The sequence below is a fragment of the Mustelus asterias genome, chromosome 5 (genome assembly GCF_964213995.1).
Source record: "Mustelus asterias chromosome 5, sMusAst1.hap1.1, whole genome shotgun sequence".
NCBI classification, from domain to species: Eukaryota; Metazoa; Chordata; class Chondrichthyes; order Carcharhiniformes; family Triakidae; genus Mustelus; species Mustelus asterias.
This window is the reverse complement of record NC_135805.1, coordinates 140,392,581-140,418,904: the sequence shown is the minus strand read 5'-3', so window position 1 is coordinate 140,418,904 and position 26,324 is coordinate 140,392,581. Positions and strand designations below refer to the sequence as shown.

General features: G+C 42.4%; 1 protein-coding gene across 2 annotated transcripts in view; it reads right to left on the bottom strand.

Moving 5' to 3' along the window:
* tsnax (translin-associated factor X) overlaps positions 1-18,963 on the bottom strand; it is an 80,669-nt gene extending 61,706 nt beyond the window's left edge. For both annotated transcript variants that reach the window (XM_078213408.1, XM_078213407.1), the window contains exons 1-3: positions 18,810-18,963; positions 9,226-9,330; positions 48-162 (exon numbers count right to left, since the gene is read on the bottom strand). In XM_078213408.1, coding sequence (XP_078069534.1) covers positions 48-162; positions 9,226-9,330; positions 18,810-18,822 — 233 coding nt within the window. In that variant the 5' untranslated portion in view covers positions 18,823-18,963. The remainder of the gene's footprint in view (positions 1-47; positions 163-9,225; positions 9,331-18,809) is intronic.
* Between the last annotated feature and the right edge of the window lie 7,361 nt (positions 18,964-26,324).

Below are 26,324 nucleotides of genomic sequence, written 5' to 3'. Positions count from 1 at the left end.
TTCTACAAAATGAAACATATTTAATGAAGATCTTGTTTATTACCCACCTGCTTACTCTGTGTAGGAGAAAAATGATCCGTTTACTTTCAATAGTAATGTCACGACTGAGTTTTACTAGCCTCTCATATTTATCATGCTTTGCATCTAGCTCCTTTTGAAAAGCTGATCAAAACAAAATGAGGAAAGCAATTAGTTTGTCTATAATCACAATTTTAGTTCATCTGTGAAAATGTTAATGGAGCATTCACTACAAACGATACAATGTCATTCTTATAGAACAATAAAACTACTGCTCGTTTAATTTCCGCTAACATTGAAAGCACTTCCTGAGAAATCCCTGAGGCAGAGAATGAAACCAGAGGTAACCTCAACAGCAGTGATTTACTTCAACTGTGCATAAACCAAAGCTTCTTCCCTATAAACCACAGATTAAGAGGAACCTTCCCAGGCCGACAAAAACGTCATTGAAAACAGAGAAACACTTCAGGAGTTAATTTAGCTGAAGGCTGAAAACAACCGCTAAACTGATACTGTGTTAATAAGAAATACCTGCTTGAAAGTCCAGATTTAACACAATTTCTGGCTAATTGATGATTGTTATAATTTGATCATACCTACAGCTGCTCACCAGAAACAAGCAGGTCTAGCATTCAAGTAAGGCCATAAGAAATAGGAACAGAAGTAGGCTGATCAGCCCCTCCTCACATCCACTTCCCTACCCTTTCCTTGTGAACCTCGATTCCTTTACTGATCAAAAATCTATCTCAGCCTTAAATATACAAAAAGCCTCAGCCCCCACAGCTCTCTGTGACAAGGAGTTGCAAAAACTCTCAACCCTCTGAGAGAAGAAATCCCTCCTCATTTCAGTCTTAAATTGCGCCCTTTTATTCGGAGACTATTTTTGATGTACTGGTCTACAGTGAAAAATATTGTTTCTTGCGCACTATACCGACAAAGCAAACTATTCATAGAGAAGGAAAGGAGAGAGTGCAGAATGTAGTGTTACAGTCATACCTAGGTGTGGAGAAAGATCAACTTAATGCGAGACAGGTCCATTCAAAAGTCTGATGGCAGTAGGGAAGAAGTTGTTCTTGAGTCTGAGGCTCTACCATGAGGCGAAACATCCTCTCAGCATTTATCCTGTTAAGCCCCTTAAGAATTCTACATACTTCAATGAGATCACCTTTTATTCTTCGAAATTCCAATGAGTAGAGTCCCAACCTGTTTAACCTTTCCTCATAAGAAAATCCCTCCATACCTCATTCTAGTGAACCTTCTCTGAAGTGTAAGTTGATAGGGATTCAGGACCGGCACATTCCTGTAAGGATGAAGGATAAGTATGGCAAGTTTTGGGAACCTTGGATAACGAGAGATATTGTGAGCCTAGTCAAAGAGAAAAAGGAAGCATTTGTCAAAGCGAGGAGGCTGGGAACACACGAAGCAAGTGTGGAATACAAAGAAAGTAGAAAGAAACTTAAGCAAGGAGTAAGGAGGGCTAAAAGGGGTCACGAAAAAGCATTGGCCAGCAGGATTAAGGAAAATCCCTTTTTATACATATGTAAAGAGCAAAAGGGTAGCCAGGGAGAGGGTTGGCCCATTCAAAGACAAGGGAGGGAATCTATGCGTAGAGCCAGAGGAAATGGGTGAGGTATTAAATGAGTACTCTGCATCAGTATTCACCAAAGAGGACTTGGTGGATGATGAGTCTGAGAAAGAATGTGCAGATAGTTTGAGTCATGTTGATTTCAAAAAGGTGGTGGTATTGGGGTTCTTGAGAAACATTAAGGTAGACAAGTCCCCAGGGCCTGATGTGATATATCCCAGAATACTGAGAGAGGCAAGGGAAGAAATTGCTGGGGCCTTGAGAGAAATCTTTGTATCCTCACTGGCTACAGGGGAGGTCATGATGTGGAGATACCGGCGTTGGACTGGGGTAAACACAGTAAGAAGTCTCACAACACCAGGTTAAAGTCCAACAGGTTTATTTGGTAGCAAAATCCACTAGCTTTCGGAGCGCTGCTCCTTCGTCAGGTAAGTGGGAGTTCTGTTCACAAACAGGGCATATAAAAACACAAACTCAATTTACAAAATAATGGTTGGAATGCGAATCTTTACAGGTAATCAAGTCTTAAAGGTGCAGACAATGTGAGTGGAGAGAGCGTTAAGCACAGGTTAAAGAGATGTGTATTGTCTCCAGACAGGACAGTCCTGGTGTTGTTAAACTTCTTACTCGGTCAAAGAAGCCATGATGTGGAGATGCCAGCATTGGACTGGGGCAAACACAGTAAGAAGTCTCACAACACCAGGTTAAAGTCCAACAGGTTTATTTGGTAGCAAAAGCCACTAGCTTTCGAAGCGCTGCTTCTTCATCAGGTGAGTGCTACCAAATAAAGTGTTACAAATCAGCCACCAAATAAACCTGTTTGACTTTAACCTGGTGTTGTGAGACTTCTTACTCGGTCAAAGAAGACAGAGGGTTGCAGTGGAAGGGTGCATTTCTGAATGGAGGGCTGTGACAAGTGGCGTTCCTCAGGGATCAGTGCTGGGACCTTTGCTCTTTGTAATATATACAAATGATTTGAAGGAAAATGTAACTGGATTCATTAGTAAGTTTACGGACGACACAAAGGTTGGTGGATTTGCAGATAGCGATGAGGACCATCAGAGGATACAGCAGGATATAGATCAGTTGGAGATTTGGGCGGAGAGGTGCCAGATGGAGTTTAATCCGGATAAATGTGAGGTAATGCATTTTGGAAGGTCTAATACAGATAGGAAATATACAGTAAATGGCACAACCCTTAAGAGTATTGATAGGCAGAGGGATCTGGGTGTACAGGTACACAGGTCACTGAAAGTGGCAATGCAGGTGGAGAAGGCAGTCAAGAAGGCACACGGCATGTTTGCCTTCATCGGCCGGGGCACTGAGTTTAAAAATTGGCAAGTCATGTTGCAGCTTTATAGAACCTTAGTTAGGCCACACTTGGAATATAGTGTTCAATTCTGATCGCCACACTACCAGAAGGATGTGGAGGCTTTGGAGAGGGTACAGAAAAGATTTACCAGGATGTTGCTGGCATGGAGGGCATTAGCTATGAGGAGAGGTTGGAGAATCTTGGTTTGTTCTCACTGGAACGACGGAGGTTGAGGGGCGACCTGATAGAAGTCTACAAGATTATGAGAGGCATGGACAGAGTGGATAGTCAGAAGCTTTTTCCCAGGGTGGAAGAGTCAATTACTAGGGGGCACAGGTTTAAGGTGCGAGGAGCAAGGTTTAAAGGAGATGTACGAGGCAGATTTTTTACACAGACAGTAGTGGGTGCCTGGAACTCGTTGCCGGGAGAGGTAGTGGAAGCGGATATGTTAGTGACTTTTAAGGGGCATCTTGACAAATACATGAATAGGATGGGATATAGTCCCCGGAAGAGTAGGGGGTTTTAGTTCAGTCAGGCAGCATCAGTGCTGCAGGCTTGGAGGGCCGAAGGGCCTGTTCCTGTGCTGTAATTTTCTTTGTTCTTTGAACTACCTCCAATGAAATAATATCTTTCCTTAAATAAGGGAACCAAAACTGCTCACATTCCTCCAGTGTTAATTAGACACCATTTTCATGATGCAGAACATGTGGAATTTTCATGCCCACTTCTATTGAAGGTGTGGCGTGCTCTACCAGCCACAAGGCAATAGATTGCAAGACAGCTCAGGGGCCGAGAAGGGGAAAATACACAGATTATCAAATACAGTATTGTAGATACTCAGGCAGAGGAATGTTCTGTATCTGCAGGTGAGGCAGGATGCCATCTCGACCTCCTAACCTCTCCTGTAGCAGCTGGTAGGACTCATTCTGTTCTCAAATCCTCCAATTCCTCATCCAAACTAATGGAGACTCTGAGCAAGATGCTGAAGACCAAGCACTCCCTTTTTCCTGGTGACCAATTTAAGATGCAGTGACATTGCATTTAATCCTTTTCGGTGAACAATCCCACCCAGACCCTATCCCCATACATTTACCCTAGCTAGTTCCCCTGACATTAAGGGGCAATTTAGCATGGCTAATGAACCTAACCCAGACATCTTTGGACTGTGGGAGGAAACTGGAGCACCCGGAGAAAACCCGTGCAGACACGGGGAGAATGTACAAACTCCTCTCTTGTTGTTCTTGTACATATTTGTTCTTCTCTCTCCCTCTGACTGTTTGGGGGGTCTATAGCACAGTTCCAGTCATGTGATTGCTCCTTTTCGTTCCTTGGATGAACCATATTGCCTCATTTGATCATCCTCCTAATATATCATCTCTTCTCACAGCAGTCATTGTTTCTTCAACCAAAATTGCACCCCCTCCTTTTTTAACCTCCTCTCCATCTCATCTGAAAACCCTGTAATCAGGAGCATTGAACTGCCATTTCTGTCCTTCCTTAAGCTTTGTTTCTGTCATAGCTATGTTGTCATATTGCCACATTTCATTGTGTCCTTAGTTTATCTGCTATACTCAATAAAATAAAACTCTTCTAATGTTTTTAACTCTAAATATCATACAAATGTATAATCTTAACTACTCAAACAACTATAGAAATTATAAAATACCAAGAGAAACATACACCGGAATAAAATATCAGTTAAATAATTGGTCAAACACAGAAGTGGAGATTTCTAACAAGTTAATAAGGTTTTTAGGCAGAATACATAAGGCACTGGCAGGACTACCTGCCTCTCCTTATAACTCAAACCATCAAGTCCTGGTAGCATCCTAGTAAATCTTTTCTGCACTCTTTCTAGTTTAATAATATCCTTTCTAAAATAGGGTGACCAGAACTGTACACTGTATTCCAAGTGTGGCCTTACTGATATCTTGTACAACTTCAACAAGACGTCCCAACCACTGTATTCAATGTCCTGACCAATGAAACCAAGAATGCTGAATGCCTTCTTCACCACCCTGTCCATCTGTGACTCCACTTTCAAAGAGCTAGGAACCTGTACTCCGAGATGATTCTTTAAACAAGGTAATAAGCTAATCAAATAAGCTAATTTGTTGACACAAATGTGAATGCGGTGAGAGAATTAAACAAGTAATTATGATTTTAAAACATATATATAGGGCGGCACGGTAGCACAGTGGTTAGCACTGCTGCTTCACAGCTCCAGGGTCCCGGGTTCGATTCCCGGCTCGGGTCACTGTCTGTGTGGAGTTTGCACATTCTCCTCGTGTCTGCGTGGGTTTCCTCCGGGTGCTCCGGTTTCCTCCCACAGTCCAAAGATGTGCGGGTTAGGTTGATTGGCCAGGTTAAAAATTGCCCCTTAGAGTCCTGGGATGTGTAGGTTAGAGGGATTAGCGGGTAAATATGTGGGGGTAGGGCCTGGGTGGGATTGTGGTCGGTGCAGACTCGATGGGCCGAATGGCCTCCTTCTGCACTGTAGGGTGTCTATGATATATTGATATTTTAAATTATTTTAAGTATTGTATGAATCATTGTTCATTTTAGCCAAAAGCAGGTTACCGCAAGGGATAATGGTAAAGGTGAATAGTTCAGAACCAAAGGCCTAAAAACCCTATAGTTAGCAAAATTCATATCAGAAAGTTTTTTTATGCGGGAACACATATTGCAACATTTATGAATAGGTGTATTCATTCTCTAGACTTAAGGTGGAAACGTGCCCGGACGCAGGATCACATGTCTATCCAGTTTGGCGATGATCTGGTGGGAACCTCCACTTTGACCCGTGTAGTGGCGTCAAGGGTAACCAGGCAACAAGGAAGTGACTTTAGCCAAGATGGGAGTTAAATCTCTAGATTTAATGGATGAATGAAATATCATTATGCTGAATGGTAAAATGCAATTGGCTGAGGTGAATGTCAGGGATTATTATTGATGTGTGTATACTAAATATAATTGTTTTAAGCTAATATAAGGCGGAAATGATTGGTAAGAAAAATTATAATTGATCTGTTTTTGATTGTATACATCATATTCTTCGGATGTCCTAGTTTGATGTCAATTATTCAACAGAAATCACTGATATATAAAGGGGCTACAGGTGGCATTGGATGTTGAAGGAGAATTGTATGTGGAGTTGGATCAAAGAAATAAAGGTAGTTTATGAAGAAGCCAAACTCGTGTCTCCTTTACTGAACTACAACCGAGAGGCTCAAACATCGGAGAGGATCTGTCACTCAATCACAGAGCTACTTAACCCTTTTGGTGATTTCCTTGCAGCTGCTCGTTTTCTTTTAAATAAATGTTACTTTTTATACAGAGATATCTGCCTTGTAAGTTTTGTATTGTCTAAAGACAGTACTGGTCACCGCGATTTACCCCACAACACACACTAAGTGGTTTCACCTATTTAAATCAACAAATTCAAGACGAGATAAAATGTACCAGGAAATGCGGTGAAATAATAAACTTGCAGATACTTCATGCTTGATCACAGCAAGGTCGCACAAGGACCAAATGAATGAATGGCCAATTAACATATATTACATGCCTTGTGCGGGAGAGGAAATTTGGCCAGAGTACCCCTACATTTCGAAGTCAGGTGCTAAGTGGTCTTCACATATCCAAAGGATGACAACTCTGACAACAGAGCAATCCTCAGTGCTGCACAGATTATCTGTCCAAGTTCCATGGCATTTCAACCTACAACCTTCAGATTTAAAAGCACACACGTTATTAGCTCAGCAGAGAAAAGGGTGAGCATGTATGGGCAAGTGAATGATGGCAGAACAGAAGAAAAAAAGAGACTTGCTTTTATACTGCACTTTTCGTGATTTCTAGATGTCACACAGCACTTTCCAAACTATGAAGAACTTTGAAGTGTAGTCACCGTTTTTGATGTAGGATATACAGCAGCCAGAGAGAACAAACAGAAAATGCATAGAGAGCTGACAGCACAGAAAGAAGAAAGTAGTGAGATGGGGAGAGAGATAAAGAAATTGAGCCAGAAAATTTGAGAAGAATGAGAGAAAAGAGTGAGGGAGAGAAAAACGGAAAGAGAAAAAGAGGGAGGAAAAACGTCAAAATCAAAGAGCCACATACGAAGAAACCAGCTGTGGCGAGAGGATGGAGGCTGTGTATGCAGCAGAATGAAAAGCAATTATCATGTTAGAGGAATATTTTTGGCTCTGCTTAGTAGGAGGGAAGTTGCTGTCAGCACACCCACATGATAAAATGCTCATCCTCTGACTCATTGTCAGCAATATCACAGCAGATTCACTGTTTGAAAAGAATCAAGCCACATTCTCGAAAGAATTTATGAGTTTCATAACTGTGGTGTTCTGGAACGGACCCAGCAGTTGCATAAAACTGACGTTTTGACATTCCAAAAATAATACAACCTTCAATAGTTAACCCAATGACAAAGAGCTGTAGAAAAGAATATAAAAGCAAAGACTTGCATTTCTCTTCTGTCTTTTACAACCACCAGAACCCCCAAGACACTTTACAGCCAATGATGTTCTTTTGAACTATAGTCACTGGTGTAGAAAAAGCGGCAGCCAATTTGCACAAAACAAGCTCCCATAAACTGCAATGTAAAGTGGCCAGATAATCTGTTTACGATTTTGATTGTGGGATAAATATTGGGCAGGAAAATATGAAGTTCTTCAATTTGGCAGGAAGGCTAAAGAAGCAGAATATTACTTAAATGGAGAATAACGGCAGAATTTTGAGGTGCAGAGAGATCTAGGTGTTCTCATGCACAAGTCACAAAAAGTTAATGAGCAGTTACAGCTGTAATCAAGAAGGCTAATGGAAAGCTTTCCTTTATTATGAGAGGAACTGAACATAAAAGTAAGGATGTTATGCCTCAGTTCTAAAGGGCATTGATGAGATTGCATCTCAAATACCGTTTGCAGTTTTGGTCTCCTTATTGAAGGAAGTGTTGGATGCAGTTGAGAGGAGATTTACTAGAGTGATACTGGAATGAGCGGGTTGAGTTCTTCATTCTCAATGACCCTGATAACCTTTGATTCTCGTGCTTAACAAGAATCCACCTGCCACTGCCTTAAAAATATTTTGTGACCGTGCTTCCACTGCCTCCTGAGGCAGAGAGTTCCAAACTTGTAGAGAGAAAAATTCTCCTCATCAAGGAGACCAAAATTGCATACGGTATTTGACATGCACCACGTTGCACAATTTTGATGACACAGTTGAACCTAGCCCCACAGTCAAGTAAAAATGAATCTGCAACAAACCAAATTTTTCCAGTGGTATCCTCTTCAAGTCTTTAATTTATTTCTCCTTTGCGACAACCATGAAATATGTCTTACCTCAGACTATGACAGCAGAAAGCATTAGTTATATCAGGAGCCACAAGTTTGTGATCATCTAGATTAACTCTCATTTCATGCAAAATGCATTGCCAAATTTCCAAGGACCACAAGCTTTAATTTTAGTGTCACAAGTAGGCTTACATTAACACTGCAATGAAGTTACTGTAAAAATCCCCTCGTCACCACGCTCCAGCACCTGTTCGGGTACACTGAGGGAGAATTTAGCATGGCCAATTCACCTAACCAGCACATCTTTCGGACTGTGGGAAGAAACTGGAGCACCTGGAGGAAACCCACGCAGACATGGGGAAAACGTGCAGACTCCGCACAGACAGTGACCCAAGCCGGGAATCAAACCTGGGTCCCTGAGGCTATGAGGCTGCAGTGCTAACAACTGGGCTGTCCCCAAAACAATGGCGCCCAACATGGGGCACGAACCCATGACCGAGATTAAGAGACTCATGCTCTACTGACTGAGCTAGCTGGGCTAGCTCAATTTGTTCATACAAATTGCACATCCTTTTGATGAGGCGGATCCCTCCTCTACTAAAAAACTAGAAGGGGACATTTTTTAAGCTGGTTTCAGTAAGAGCAACACATTCAGGAAATGTGGATATAAGGTAAGAACAGGAATGATCTCAACTGTGATGCTATTGTGCTTATATTGTCTTCGGTGTGGTAGAACAGGATGGCTAGGCCTGTACAAATATCTCGATAAAGGTCCCTAACTTCAAACAAGCAAGAAAAAATCCAGAAGACAGTAGTAATGTGATTAGATTTATAATACAGGTATCAATTTTGGCTTCCTTTCGACATTCTAAATCTATAATGTTCCCATTATATTAGGCCCCTCGTACTGGTAGAGTAAGAATCGCATTAGGATGCTTGAGATTGGTAAAACAAGCTAAAAATGGATTAAAATAACAATTCAAGGGATGAGCTAATAAAGCACTTACACTTGAAGGATAACAGCACTGGAGAGGATGGGTTTACTTTACTTTCTCTTTCCTCCTTTCGGTTACGAGACTGCACATTGTCATATTTTCGTTTTCGGAATCCACCTGAACTCAAAGAAAACCACAATAGGTCAATAAATTGTTCTACATCAACAGATCTAATCAACTCACTCACCAAATCAAGTACCGTCATGTTGTTATAAACATTCATATTTTGTAAGAAAGCAGGCTCTGTATTTTCTGTCTACTAAAACATTAGATAATAATGCAATATTATTGATTTTACTCACATGGTTAGCTAAAACTTCAAGATTTTAATTTAAATTACCATCAATTGTCACGGTAAGGATTGATATAGAATGTTTAATTGTTACAGTAACAGCTTTATAATGCCCTTGAACAAACCTGTAAAACCAGATTGATATATTAATAGCTTTAGAATACCCTTGATTGGAAAGATAGTATTAATATACCCTTGATTCGTACAAGAATAGCTATCAGATGTCCTTGATTGCTGATATAAGCATCTTTGGTATGCCTTTTATTGGTGTAACATGAATAGTTTTAATGAATGCTTGATTTGTACAAGCACAATTTTAGAATACCCTTGATCTGTATAATAGCTACATAACATCCTTGATTGGAAGAATAAATCTAGAGTGCCTTTATTTGGTACGGTAAAAATAGCAATAGAATATCCTAGATTGGTATAACATCAATAATTTTAGAATGTCCTTGACTAGAATAGTAACAATTCTTCAGAGAGAAACTTAAATGGCAACAAAACAAAATTTAATAAAAAATATATGCTAGCGCTTGTATTTAAAGTTACAGCTTTCAATAACCTATCACAAAGAACTGATACAAATGAAAATCTCTCTGATCCGAAAGATACTGATGTGCTCAGGTGCAATTCCAAAAAAACAAATATTTGCATAATACATCAGATCCTCAGAACATCCCAGAGCATTTTATAAACAATGGGTTGGTTTTTGAACTGCAGTCACTGTTATGTACAACACTAAACAAATAAATGATCAGATAATATTGGAACCTGTTACAATGAAGTGAATGCTTCAGTTTGTAAGCAAGAGCAGCTATTACTAATTAGGGGTAGATTAAGGAACTATTCCGAAGTATATAAGAACTGGTTTCCATCAGTATTGGGGGAAGGAAAAGGAGAGTTGGTGCCTGTGCTTTTGCGAATAAACATGTTAAACAAAAGAATAGTAATTGAATGTATTCAGTTCAGAATGGCTCCAGATTCATCCTTTACTCAATGAACACTGACTTTTACATGTGACACCCCACTACTGATTCTAGTTCATGTTAACACAGATCCATTCATAACCATCCTGGATTTGTGAGGTGGAAGAGGCAGGAGATGACAGCATGAATTTCTGAAGTGGGATGGAATCTTCCCTAACATTCACTGGGGTTCTTTGTGGAAATCATTAGCCTCATTCACGTTGGAGAAATTCATCTATGCTTCTAAATTTATGCACACCATGAAATAGGTGACTGTGGAATGTGGGGGTGGGGTTCTGAGGTGCACTGAAAACTAACTAATACAAAGAAAGAAAACAGTGAGCACATGAATAGTTTGTATTTTGTAGACATTTATTGGGTTGTAAAATTGAAATGTGGTGGCATATAGTGGCATGGCCAAAAAGAAGATTCTGAAAGATGTTTAAGAGCAAAATTCAGACAGTTAAGTAATTGAATAAATTATTTTTTGCTGTGACTCAAATTTCCAGACAGCAATTAGGATGCTGAATTAGGATGCTACCAGATATAATTCCAATAAAAAAACTTGTTAGATACTTTACCAACGAATGGCAGACAAACGACTCAAGAAAACAGATTTACAAAGTTGATATAAAGTTCCCTTGGGTTTAATCAGTTGTATACAGAAGGGGTTTTGCAGCTCTAGGACTTCAAGTTACTACAATTCATGACAGCAACAGAGCAAAGGATTTATGGGACACGGTCACCATCCCCACATTCATCTACCAGTGAAGGTCAGCTGGCTTCCCTTCAAATGCCAACAGCGAGGGCCGTTGGAAACCCCATTAATTACAACACTTATACTGCCCACCAATCATCAGCCTCCCTGAACCACTGTCTTGAACTATTGCACAATGCACCCAGCATTGCCTGTTTGTCTGTCTCTTTCTCTCTTTAACCTCTTCCTCCACAATCCCCAACCCCACCCCAGCCCCCGCCCAGTTCAGTGCCATTCTATTTTTCCTTAGTGAAGGAGGAGTCAGGGGAAGGTACATTTAGAAATCTAAACGGAAAAGTCAACGCAATAGAACAGTGTAGCAAATGGAATTGGAAGGAAAGAGATAGTGTGACAGTGAATAATGTCTATGCAAAGAATGGTATTTAAAATAAAATTAAAGGTACTTTATCTGAAGGCAAAGTATTCATAATATGGTTGATGAACTAGTGGCACAAATAAAGATAAATGATTTTGATCTAATCAACATTACAAAGAACAAAGAACAATACAGCACAGGAACAGGCCCTCCAAGCCCCCACCGCTCTCTGGTCCAAACTAGACCATTCTTTTGTATCCCTCCATTCCCACTCCGTTCATGTGGCCATCTAGGTAAGTCTTAAATGTTCCCAGTGTGTCCGCCTCCACCACCTTGCCCAACAGCGCATTCCAGGCCCCCACCACCCTCTGTGTAAAATACGTCCTTCTGATATCCGTGTTAAACCTCCCCCCCTCTCACCTTGAACCTATGACCCCTCGTGAACGTCACCACCGACCTGGGAAAAAGATTCCCACCGTTCACCCTATCTGTGCCTTTCATAATTTTATACAAAGACAAGATAACAAGATTACAAAGGTTGGGAAATAAATATCCTGAGTACACAACATTTCAAAAAGCCAGGCAGAAAGAAAAAGGACGGGTAGCCCTGATGGTAAAGGATAATGTAACAGCATTACTAAAAAAGGCTCTTGGCTCAGAAGGTAGGATCAGGATGGATGAACATTAGAAATAACAAGGGTCAGAAAATACTGGCGGGAGCATTTTAAAAGGCTTCCTAGCAGTACTTATACTGTTGGACAGAGCATTAAGTGAGAAATATTTGGAGCTTGTAACAAAGGCAGTTTGTAGCAGTTTGACATAACTGAGTTGTTTGCTAAGCTATTTTAGAGGGCAATTAAGAGTCAACCACATTGATATACGCCTGAAGTCATATGTAGACTAGACAAGGTACGAACAACAGAATTTCCCCTCTGAAGGACATTAGTGAACCACAGGGGTTTTATGACAATCCCACAGCGAAATGATCATTTGGCCAAGGTTCCTTCAACAGCATCTTCCAAACACGTGACTTCTACCACCCAGTTGTAATTTCTTGGGCTATTTGGGATAAGCCACAAATGATGGCCAAGCAAGAGCACAGAAAAATCCACTCCACAGAACTTAATAGCAAGCATATACACAGTGGTCAATTCTATGCCTGCTAACAATCACAACAAGAAGTCTCACAACACCAGGTTAAAGTCCAACAGGTTTATTTGGTAGAAAATACCATTAGCTTTCGGAGCGCTGCTCCTTCGTCAGATGGAGCGGAAATGTGCTCTCAAGCAGTGCACAGAGACACAAAATCAAGTTACAGAATATTGATTAGAATGCGAATCCCTACAACCAGCCAGGTCTTAAAGGTACAGACAATGTGGGTGGCCACGACACCAAACAACCCTGCCACAGCAACCTCTGCAAGACGTGCCGGATCATCGACACGGATGCCATCATCTCACGTGAGAACACCATCTACCAGGTACACGGTACCTACCCTTGCAACTCGGCCAACATTGTCTACCTGATACGCTGCAGGAAAGGATGTCTCGAGGCATGGTACATTGGGGAAACCATGCAGACGCTACGACAACGGATGAATGAACACCGCTCGACAATCACCAGGCAAGACTCTTCTCTTCCTGTGGGGGAGCACTTCAGCAGTCACGGGCATTCAGCCTTGGATCTTCAGGTAAGCGTTCTCCAAGGCGGCCTTCACAACACACGACAGCGCAGAGTCGCTGAGCAGAAACTGATAGCCAAGTTCCGCACACATGAGGACGGCCTAAACCGGGATGTTGGATTTATGTCACATTATCAGTAACCCCCACAGCTTGCCTCCTGGACTTGCAGAATCTCACTAGCTGTTCTGTCTGGAGACAATACACATCTCTTTAACCTGTGTTTAATGCTCCCTCCACCCACATTGTCTGTACCTTTAAGACCTGGCTGGCTGTCGGGATTCACATTCTAATCAGTATTCTGTAACTTGATTTTGTGTCTCTGTGCCCTGTTTGAGAGCACATTTCCACTCCACCTGACGAAGGAGCAGCGCTCCGAAAGCTAATGGTGTTTGCTACCAGATAAACCTGTTGGACTTTAACCTGGTGTTGTGAGACTTCTTACTGTGTTCACCCCAGTCCAACGCCGGCATCTCCACATCATAACAATCACAACAGCAAAATTTAATCTTATGTGGAGTGTTGAGTGGATAGGAACCCACTTTGTAGCTATACATTTTAAAGATTATTTGCATGCCTTGAGTTCTGCATTATGGGAAATAAAACATTTCATCTCTTTCCCTTGTACAGAAAGGCACAGTCTTAACTTCAATCGCTCCAAGTTTGTTAAAAATGTATTGCTTTCTATTGGTGCATGACAGTACTGGAGAAAAACATAAGTTGTATTTCTATACTGTCTTCCTGGACACAAAGACAACCAAAAATGTTTGACAGCCGAATAACCAAAACACCAAGAGTGGCTCGGTATTACCACCACAAGCCGGTTGGGTCGTAGTTACTAGACTGGATTTGCAGCACCAACAAGAAGGGAAAAACATACTTAAACCATAAAACTATAAGATATAGGAGCAGAATTAGGCCATTCAGACCATTGAGTCTGCTCCACTATTCGATCATGGCTAATATATCTATCTCACAACCCCATACTCTGAGGCTGTGCCCTCTCATTCTAGTCTCTCCTACTAATGGAAACATCTCCTCAATGTCCAATCTATCAAAGCCTTTAAGTATTCTGTAAATTTCAATGAGATCCCCCCTCATCCTTCTAAGCTCCAGCGAGTACAGACCCAGAGTCCTCAAATGCTCCTCATAGGTCAAGCCTTTCAATCCCAGGATCATTCTTGTGAACCTCCTCTGGCCCTTCTCCAACCAAGCACATCCTTCCTTAGATTGGAATTAAAAGTCTACTAATGACCAGGAAACCATTGTTGAATGTCGGAAAAATCCATCTGGTCCTCTAATGTCCTTCAGGAGATATACCTGGGCAATTTTCCACTTTGTTGGGTAGATGCTAGTGTTGTGACTGTACTGGAAGAGCTTGGATAGGGGAGCAGCAAGTTCTGATGCACAGGAGTTCATTGCTATTGTCTGACATCAGGGCCTATTGCGTTTGCAATAGTGCCTTCAACCATTTCTTGATAAAACATGGAAGGAATCAAATTGGCTAGAGACTGGCATCTGAGATGCTAAGGGGTTCCAGAGGAGGCTGAGATGGATCATCCAGTCGGCACTTCTGGCTGAAGATTGCTGCAAATGCTTCAGCCTTACCTTTTGCACTGACGTGCTGGGCTCCTCCATCATTGAGGATGGGGATATTTGTGGAGACTCCTCCTCCAGTGAGTTGTTTAATTGTCCATCACCATTCAGGACTGGATGTGGCAGGACTGCCGAGCTTAGATCTGATCTGTTGGATCAGATTGTGGGATTGCTTCGCTCTGTCAATCACTTGCTGTTTATGCTGTTTGGCATGCAAGCAATCCTGCTTGGTAGCTTCACCAGGTTGACATCTCATTTTTAGCTATGCCTGGTACTGCTCCTGGCATGCCCTCCTGTACTCTCCATTGAACGGGTTGATTCCCTGGCTTGTTGATGGCCCACAGTGCCACATGGATGTCCAGTCTTGAGTTGCTAGATCTGTTCGAAGTCTGTCCCATTTAGCACAATGATAGTGCCACACAACACGATGGAGGTTATCCTCAATGTGAAGGCAGGACTTCATCTCCACAAGGGCTATGCGGTCGTCACTCTTACCGATACTGTCGGTAAGATGTGTCTGCAGCGGCAGATTGGTAAGGATGAGATCAAGCATATTTTTCCCTCTTGTTGGTTCCTTCACCACCTGCTACAGTCCAGTCTAGCAGATATATCCTTTAGGACCCGCCCAGTCAATCAGTAGTACAGCTACCAAGTCACTCTTGGTGATGGACATTGAAATCCCCCACCCAGAGTACAGTTTACACCCTTGCCACACTCAGTGCTTCCTCCAAATGTTGTTCAACATGGAGGAGTACTGATTCATCAGCCAAAGGAGGACAGAATGTGGTAACCAGTTAGAAGTTTCCTTATCCGTGTCTAACCTGAAGCCATGAGCCAGAGTCGATGTCGAGGGCTCCCAGGGCAACTCCCACCCAACTGTATACGACTGTGCCGCCACCTATACTGGGTCTGTCCTGCCAGTGGGATAGGACATATCCAGGGATGGTAATGGTGGTAGCTCACCTCGTGACTTCCCAAAGCCTGTCCACCATCTACAAGGCACAAGTCAGGAGTGTGATGGAATACTCCTTGGGGTTACCATTGACTAGAAACTCAACTGAACTCTCCATAAACATAGTGGCTACAAAAGCAGGTCAGAGGCAAGGAATATTGCAGCGAGTAACTCACCTCCTGACTCCCCAAAGCCTATCCACAAGGCACAAGTCAGGAGTGTCGTGGAATATTCCCCCCTTGCCTGGATGGGTGCAGCTCCGACAACACTCAAGAAGCCTGACACCATCCAGGACAAAACAGCCCACTTGATGAGCACCACATCTACAAACATCCACTCCCTCCACCACTGATGCTCAGCAGCAGCAGTGTGTATTATCTACAAGATGCATTGCAGCAATTTACCAAAGATCCTTAGACAGCACCTTCCAAACCTATGCCCACTTCCACCTAGAAGGACAAAGGCAGCAGAAAAATGGGAACACCATCACCTGCAAGTTCCCCTCCAAGCCACTCACAATCCTGACTTGGAAATATATTGCCGTTCCTTCACAGGTCAAAATCCTGGAATTCCCTCCCAAACGGCATTGTGGATCAACCCACAGCACGTGGACTGCAGTGATTCAAGAAGTGGAGATGCCGGCGTTGGACTGGGGTGAACACAGTAAGAGTTTTAACAACACCAGGTTAAACTCCAACAGGTTTATTTGGTAGCAAATACCATTAGCTTTCGGAGCACTGCTCCTTCATCAGATGGAGTGGGAATGTGCTCTCAAACAGGGCACAGAGACACAAAATCAAGTTACAGAATACCGATTAGAATGCGAATCCCTACAACCAACCAGATCTTAAAGATACAGACAATGTGGGTGGAGGGAGCATTAAGCACAGGTTAAAGAGATGTGTATTGTCTCCAGACAGGACAGCCCGCAAGTCCAGGAGGCAAGCTGTGGGGGTTACTGATAATGTGACATAAATCCAACATCCCGGTTTAAGCCGTCCTCATGTGTGCGGAACTTGGCTATCAGTTTCTGCTCAGCGACTCTGCGCTGTCGTGTGTTGTGAAGGCCGCCTTCGAGAACGCTTACCTGAAGATCAGAGGCTGAATGCCCGTGACTGCTGAAGTGCTCCCCCACAGGAAGAGAACAGTCTTGCCTGGTGATTGTCGAGCGGACAGAGTGCCCTTCGTCGTCCAGTACTTCCCCGGAGCGGAGAAGCTACGGCATCTCCTCCGGAGCCTTCAACATGTCATTCATGAAGACGAACATCTCGCCAAGGCCATCCCCACATCCCCACTTCTTGCCTTCAACCGCGCAACCTCAAACAGGCCATTGTCCGCAGCAAACTACCCAGCCTTCAGGAGAACAGTGACCACGACACCACACAACCCTGCCACAGCAACCTCTGCAAGACGTGCCAGATCATCGACACGGATGCCATCATCTCACGTGAGAACACCATCTACCAGGTACACGGTACCTACTCTTGCAACTCGGCCAACGTTGTCTACCTGATACGCTGCAGGAAAGGATGTCCCGAGGCATGGTACATTGGGGAAACCATGCAGACGCTACGACAACGGATGAATGAACACCGCTCGACAATCACCAGGCAAGTCTCTTCTCTTCCTGTGGGGGAGCACTTCAGCAGTCACGGGCATTCAGCCTCTGATCTTCAGGTAAGCATTCTCCAAGGCGGCCTTCATGACACACGACAGCGCAGAGTCGCTGAGCAGAAACTGATAGCCACGTTCTGCACACATGAGGACAGCCTAAACCGGGATGTTGGATTTATGTCACATTATCAGTAACCCCCACAGCTTGCCTCCTGGACTTTCGGGCTGTCCTGTCTGGAGACAATACACATCTCTTTAACCTGTGCTTAATGCTCCCTCCACCCACATTGTCTGTATCTTTAAGATCTGGTTGGCTGTAGGGATTCGCATTCTAATCAGTATTCTGTAACTTGATTTTGTGTCTCTGTGCCCTGTTTGAGAGCACATTTCCACTCCATCTGACGAAGGAGCAGTGCTCCGAAAGCTAATGGTATTTGCTACCAAATAAACCTGTTGGACTTTAACCTGGTGTTGTTAAAACTCTTACTGTGATTCAAGAAGGCAGCTCATCACCATCTTCTCATGGGGAACTGTGGATGGGCAATAAATCCTGGCCAGCCAGCACCGCCCATGTCCGACAAATGAACAAAAAATACTACAGGGCCCAAAATTGCTTACAATATTGCAAATGAGGTCTGATCAGAGGCTTATAAAGCTTTAGCAGTACATCCCTGCTTTTATGTTCTAATCCTCTCGAAATTAATGCTAACATTGCATTTGCCTTCCTAACTACCAGCTCAACCAGTAAATTAACCTTAAGAGAATCATGAACCATGAAAATTTTCTATGGTTCTATGGCTCCCAAGTCTCTTTGCACTTCCAATTTCTGAATTCTCTCCCCATTTAGAAAATACTTGGCCTCATTGTCACCAACCTGCCTGTCGCAGATGCATCTGTCCATAACAGTATCAGGAGGAATGGCCAGTGCTTGTGGAGACAAAGTCCCATCTTTACATTGAGGACACCCTCCATCATGTTGTGTGGTAGTACACCATGCGAAATGGGACAGACTTCGAACTGATCTAGCAGCTTGAGACTGGGCATCCATGCAGCACTGTGGGCCATCAGCAGCAGCAGAATTGTACTCAACCACAATCTGCCAACCTCATGGCCTACCCACTAAGCCAGGATATCAACCCTGGTTCAATGAAGAGTGCAGGAGGACATACAGGCATACCTAAAAATTAGGTGTCAATCAGGTGACGCTACAACACAGGACTACATGCGTGCCAAACAACATCAGCAGCAAGTATTTGACAGAGCTCAGTGTGCCCTGATACTTCCCCATGTGGTTTTGTTTGTCTGGTAACACCAGTGTGGAGCATCTTGAGAAGTTTTATTTTACTGGAGTTGCTGTATAAATGATAGCTGTTGTTCAGAGGATCTCGCTAAGCAAAAGGCTCAAAGATTTGCTTCAACTACCTTCTTTACTCATGTCGGCTGCCCCCGAGTCAGAATGTCTTGCTGATCTGAGTTCCCTCCGGTATGGCCCTACTCCTGAAGTATCCACAGCCACTCTAGGGGACCTCACTGCGGTTCCTGCAGCACAAAGCCCAGCGTATAGGTATCTGCCCACTATCCTGAAACACCTTCAGTTCTACAATACAGCTAGTTTCTTTTTAATATACAAAATTTAGATTTTAAATTGGGAAATACAAAATACGGAGCTGAATTGAACCAATGTTCAATTGGATCGTTTCACACAAGCCCCGCTGCCAACCTTTAACCGGCAGTCCAGTTCAGGAACCTGGTGGGACAACAGCAGCAGCACTGCGCAGGCGCTTTGGCTTACAGTGCATGCTGGGAAATGTAGTTGTGGCTGTTTTCACTTCAAGGCTGCGCATGCTGCTGAATGATTCCCTGTTGAAAGCCTTGGAACATATGACTAATAGTGTAGAGTCACTTAGAAGTTCCAGCACAGAAACAAGTCACACAAGACTTCACCTGCCCTAAAATAAAAGTAAAATGCTGGAGATTTAAATAAAAATTCAGCAGGTCAGGCAGCATCTATGAAGAGAGAAACTGAATCAACATTTCAAGTCCAATATGACTCCTCCGGAACTGAAGTAGAAATGTGATGAGTTTTACTTTATTTATTTGTTCATGGGGTGTGGGCATCACTGGCATTTATTGCCCATCCCTAATTGCTCTTGAGAAGGTGGTGGTGAGCCACTTTTTATGCCCTTTGGCTAAGATCAAGTGTAGTATCAACATGCTGTGCTTGGTTGAAGTCATTAGGTTACATTTTAGCTTCATTTGAAGCAATTTTTTAAAGCGGCATCTCGGCCTTTTGGCTAAGATGCAAATGAGATCAAGCCTGGAGGAGGAGCTATTCCTACTCCAATCAGCTTGGATCATGTAGATCAAGCCCAAGACAGGAGGTGAGAGCCCTGTCTTGTCAGCTTGGATCGGGAATGTCTCAACTTGTTGAGACTCTGAATTGGACTTGATTTGATTGAATTGGAATAAAAATACAAAAAGAGGGTGTCAGGTCAGGGATAGGTTAGAGGGTGGAGGAAATTAAATTACAAAGAACAAAGATATCATGGAACAAAAGGCAAAGGGAGTAGCAATGGGAATGGTAAAGAAACAATGGATTGGTCCAGAGTATGTGTGAATAACAGAATAGTGGTCAGCTCTGTCTGAAAGCAAAAATACATGAGAACAAGATACAGACAGACACGGGGAGGGGGGGGCATAATTCAAATCGGAGGAAGTCGTTGAACTCAGTGTTCGGTCCAGAAGACTGAAAGTACCTAATTGGAAAATGAGATGCTATTCCTTCAGCTTCTGTTGGTCTTCAATAGAACATTGCAGCAGGCCAAGGACAGAAATATGAGCATGAGAGCAATATGGTGAATTGAAATGGCAAGCAATCAGAAGGAACCATACTTGAGGACTGAGCATATATGTTACACAGAACGGTCACCCAATCTGTGTTTGGTCTCCCCAGTTTAGAGGAGATTGCTGATTGTATTGGGATCAGCAAATGCAGTCAACTAAATTGAAAGAAGGACAAGTAAATCACTGCTTCATCAGCGTTCGGAGCCTTGGACAGCGAGAAGGGAGGGAGGTAAAGGGGCTGGTGTTATACCTCATGTGATTGCTTGGAATGGTGCCATAGGAAGGAGAGAAGGTGTTGCGGGAGATAGAGGAATGGATCAGGTGTTGTGGAGGAAATAGTCCATTCTGAATGCTGTCAGGGCAGAGGGAGAAGGATGTGCCTGATGGTGGCATCATGCTGGAATTGGTAGAAATGGCAAGAGATAATCCTTTGAATATGGAAGTTGGTAAGGTGGAAAGTGAGGAAACAAGATATACCTGAGTAAGTTTCCACCTTAATTAAAAACTGAAGATCTGGAAATCAGCAGGTCTGGCAGCATCTTTAGAGAGAAAAACAGGATTAACATTTCAAGATCAATGATGCTTCATCAGAATTGGGAGTACTTAAAAAAGTAATAATTTTTAAGCAAGGAAAAAACCTTTGGAGGTATGGGATAAAGAACAAAGGAGAAGGACTGTGATGGGGTGTAAAGCGGGAGGGATTAAATGACAGTAGGCATTATGGTAAAAGGCAAAAGGAGTTGGTAACTGGATATGTAAAGAAACAGAGGATATGTTGAGGGGAGCTGTGTATGAGAAAATGAAGAATTATCAAAAGCTATCCAAAGCCAAAGAAACACAAACATGAGAAAAAAATGGGACAGATGTTATGATCCAGAATTATTGAACTTATTGTTGAGCCTGGGTGCCTGTGAAGTGTCTAGTTTAAAGACGAGGTGCTTTTTTTCTCAGGTTTACTATGCGGTTCACTAGAACAGTGTAGGGCAAGTGTAGGAACAGAAGGTCAAGGACAGGGAGGTCAGAGTGTGAATGGAGTGGACAATTAAAATGAAAGGCGACTGGTAGCTTGAGAGTCATACTCAGTTTCTTTCCTCCCCACCCAGCCTTGCTTAAAAATTGTCAGACCTCTAAGTATTCCCAGTTGTAAGCTGAAATGATATCTTTCTCTATCCATGGATGCTGCTACACCTATTAATTATTTCCAACATTTTCTGATTTTATTTCAGATTTCCAGCATACTCCTTCCATATTTTTGGTGGATGCCAATGTTGGAGCTGTACTGGAATAAGTTGGCTTGAGGCACAACTTGTTCTGAAGCACATGTCTTCAGATGTCTACAGCCAGGATGTTGTCAGGGCCCATAACGTTTGCTGTATCCATGTGGTCAGCCATTTCTTAGTATCACTTGTAGTTGGTGAAGACTGGCATCTATGATGGAGGGTGCCTCAAGGAGTAGGGAGAGATGGATCAGCTACTCTCCACTCTGGCTGAATATTGTTCTAAAGCATTGTCTTTCTCTAATAGTTAGCTAGCTTCACCTTAAATGCAGAAATGCACTTCCTCTCTGAGTAAAAAAGTCTTCTGAATTTGTTATTCGATTTATTAGTGACTTTCTTATAATTATGGCCCCTGGCTTCAGACAATATCTACCCCATCAAACTTCAAAGACCTCTCTCAGGTTATCCTTAATCTTCTCTTTTCTGCAGAAGAAAGCCCCCAGATGTTCAGTCTTTCATGGTGGTTATAATCTTCCTGTTCTTTCATATTCTGTTCTAAAGCAACTTCTGCTTAGAAAGAGGAATAAAATCAATTTCATTAACATCTAACATCTCCTGCCACAGAAATGAACTGTGCCATTCTTTAATGTTCAGTGTTAGAGACCCCAGATCAGAAATTCCAAGGCATATTACTAATTAGCCTCGACCCCAACTTTATTTGATTTTGGCATTAGTGCACGCATAAGGTGTTTTGCTCCAAATGTGATTCTATTAACCCACTAGGAAGCTTTTATTGAAACAAACTTTATTCAACAACACAGTTAAAATTTAACAAAAAGAATTAGCATAACTTTTACCACTTGTCTTACTTAAACATGACAAGATATAATTCTTAACAGCTAGCTATCTCTATATTTAAGCTATATCCCCACAGACATGCATCCTTCTTCCGAATCAGTTAGCACAAAACATATAGCTCCCATGGATGCTAGGTTTCCAGCCTTTTAACACCTCTGGACAGAGAACCAGAAATACATCTGCCTTCTGACTCCCACATAGCAGTCTCCAGAGAAAGATCTAAATTCAAACAGCAGAACTTCAGAGAAAGAGACCTATTGTCTGGCCTCCAATCTCCTAAAAAAGAAAAAAGCTACTTCTCACTACAGTTCCCAAGCACCAACTAAGCTTGTTTCTCTGTGTGAGCCTAACCCTGCCCAATCACATTACTTTTCCTGTTAATCATCCTAATCAAGCCCCAAACTGAAAAACCCCAGCGGAAAACACTAAAACAACAACACTGCATTAGCCCAGATTAAAACAAACATTCCAGCAATTAAGATCAATTATGCTCTTTCAGCATCAACATGGAGACTGCCAGTTATAGACAAAGTGACACTGAAACCTAGAACTGAACCTAGAGCTAAAAAAAACCTGCACAAGAAACATGACACAAAATACATTTCTTAAAGGCACAGTATTGTCACATCAGTCCCTAGTTTAAAGTTACATTCTGTCCTTATATGAACATAGCACTGCCATTTTATATATCACTAATCAATTGACCATGGTATACACAGGAAGTCAATTCTGAGTAAAGTCTTTAAAAAGAACAGAATTAAATTTCAGAGGATAAATGCAGTTTGGCATGCATATATAATTAATCTCTGTTTTAAAGTTGTACATATCAGCCTTGATTTTATATAATTATTGATTTGATGTTATTCATAGTCAAATAGATAAACTTGTACCAATTTGGAAGCAGAAAGTTAAACTTTGCTGGAGCATTAAAATTTCCCTGCAATACATGCTTTGGAACTAGAAGCTGCATGATGATATGCTATAAGATGTAATTCATATAATCATAGAACCTTACAGTGCAGAAGGAGGCCATTCGGCCCATCAAGTCTGCACCGACCACATTCACACCCAGGCCCTATCCCGTAACATCTCATACTTACCCCTGACACTGAGGACAATTTAGCATGGCCAATCAACCTAACCAGCACATCTTTGGAGTGTGGGAGGAAACCGGAGCACCCGGAGGAAACCCGCGCAGACATGGGGAGAATGTGCAAACTCCACACAGACAGTGACCTGAGGCCGGAATTGAACCCGGGTCCCTGGCGCTGTGAAGCAGCAGTGCTAACCACTGTGCTACCCATTCAAGTTTATGACAAGTTTACATAAAATGATTCAATTATAATTGAAAAGAATTGACACAAAAGTGTGACAACTGAAAGTACACTTTTGCAGACAAATTTTAATATTTAACTCGTCAATCTAATCTATTCAACATATTACTCAGAATGGACATATAATTAGCAAGTGAAGTTCAAGGACTTCAACACAGTTAAGTGAGAGCAATGACATTATGGTGAGAAAATAATGAATTCGAAGGGTGGAATCTTATAACAGTGGGACAGTGAGTAGTGGGTAAGGAACCTGTTTGTTTTGTCAATCAGCTCCTTAACTCCTTAAGCATCCCACTTCCAGGTATCCCAACCAAAGGGGGCAAGTGAGATAATGCAACAAATCTGTCAAAAGAAGGAATTCTAGTGAAAGAGATCCGAAAAGGGGTTAGATTGGCTGAACTGTACATTTTTCCTTTGGCATCAGCAACCACAGGAATGAAAAGGAGAAGGATGTACTCTGAAGTCTGTGATTCTTACATGGAGATCCGACTGAAGGATCTGCGGGTCTGAAGTGAGGTGATGTTTGCTGAAGTTGGGAGGGAGAGGCCGAGCTTTTATACACATATAAAAATACACATATACAAATCAAGCACTAATCTCCACGCATCAGCACAGCCTTGATCAAGAGAGGAATGCAAAAGCTGAATGCCAGAGAAGAGATGAGAATAGCTGCCATCGACATCAACACTTCGGAGAGCACCATTGACCAGAAGTTTAGCCAGACGAACCATTTCAACATTGAGAAAGTTGCCATCAACATCTAGGTAGTATTCATAGAATCCCTACAGTACAGAAGAGGCCATTCGGCCCATCAAGTCTGTACCGACCACAATCCCACCAGGCTCTATTCCTGTAATCCCACACATTTATCCTGCTAATCCCCCCGACGCTAGGGTCAAATTAGCATGACCAGTCAACCTAACCCACACATCTTTGGACTCTGGGAGGAACCGGAACACCCGGAGGAAACCCACACAGACAAGAGGAGAAAATGCAAACTCCACACAGACTGTGACCCGGGGCAGGAACTGAACAATGGCAATGGTTAGGATAATTTGGCAGCCTATACAGCCTTGTGGGTGGCACAGTGGCTCAGTGTGGGTGGCACAGTGGTTAGCACTGCCTCAGCATCAGGGACCCGGGTTCGATTCCTGCCTTGGGTCACTGTGTAGAGTTTGCACATTCTCCCTTTGGCTGCGTGTGTTTCCTCCGGGTGCTTCGGTTTCCTCCCACAGTCCAAAAATGTGCAGGTTAGGTGGATTGGTCATGCTAAATTGCCCCTTCGTGTCAGGGGAACTGGCTAGGATAAATGCATGGGGCTCTGGGGATAGGGCCTGGGTGGGATTGTGGTCAGTGCCGACTTGATGGGCCAAATGGCCTCCTGCTGCACTGTAGGGATTCTATGATACTATGATTCTATACCAGTTGCAGCAGAATTAGAATAACATCTAGAATTAATCTGACAAGTGGCAGGCAACATTGATATTACATGAATGTGAGGTAAAGACCACACCATCCCTTCAACAGCACCAGTGTCACTGAATCTCTCACAATCAACATGTTGGAGAACATTATTGACCATAGGCTTAACCAAACCAGATATACCAATATTGAGAATAGCTGCTATCAATGTCAAGGTAACATTCAATGAAAATGATCCCAACAATTAGTTTGACCCTCTGCTCTTTCTCCATATCCATGCACACTTTTCTTGTATGAGTGAATGCCTTGAGAGTTGCTAAGGTTGGAGATAATAGAAAATTCAAGAATAAGTTCATTCATGCCATGTATGAAAACATGCGAGAGGCCTTGAGATAAGGGAACTGGAACCATCTGGTACAGATAAAATTAGAATAAGGGAGGCAAAGACAACAGTTGAAAGGGAGCTAAACACAACTCAGTCCAGCTTTGCAGGTTTGCTAATCTGTATAAACATGAATGATTTGTAACACAGGTTGTGTCCCAGCACTGCAAACTACCATAAAAGGTATCATGAACTTTCTGTTTGTATATAAACATATCTTGTCTAATTTTGCTATTAATAAACATATCAATAAATATATTTCAATGTATCACATACATATTAGAAAAATTATGATTTTTGCAACTGGCACGATTTTTAGAAATGGAAACTATCCTCCAACAATTCCATTCTGTTTGTTTGCAATTTTCATATGATAAAGCAGTATATACCAGCTAAAGCAGGAGAAAGATAGCATTTAGCATTGAGATGACAAATGGCAGGCAACATTCACTCTGCATGAATTTCAGGTAAAAAGGAAATGTTGTTATCTCTTGACCTTCAATTGCCCCATGGTCGCTGAGTCTCCCACCATTAACATCTTGAGGAGCACCATTGACCATAAGCTTAACTAAACCAGCCATGTTAGCACTGGAGCCACAATTGTAAGGATGGGATTGGGTACTCTGTAATGAGACTCCTCAAAGCCAATGGACCATTTATAAGGGTCAAGTTAGGGGTGTGGTGAAATATTTACTACTGACCTGGATTGGTACGGTTACAACAACTAACCCCCAGTAAGCTTGATACCATTCAGAATAAAATGGTTTGCTTGGTTGCTGTTTCTCTCAAAATTCTTGTCATCCATTATTGGCATACCATGGCCGCAGGAGCAACACATCAGCAATATTGTGGAACACCAATTCTAAGTTCTCTTCCAAGT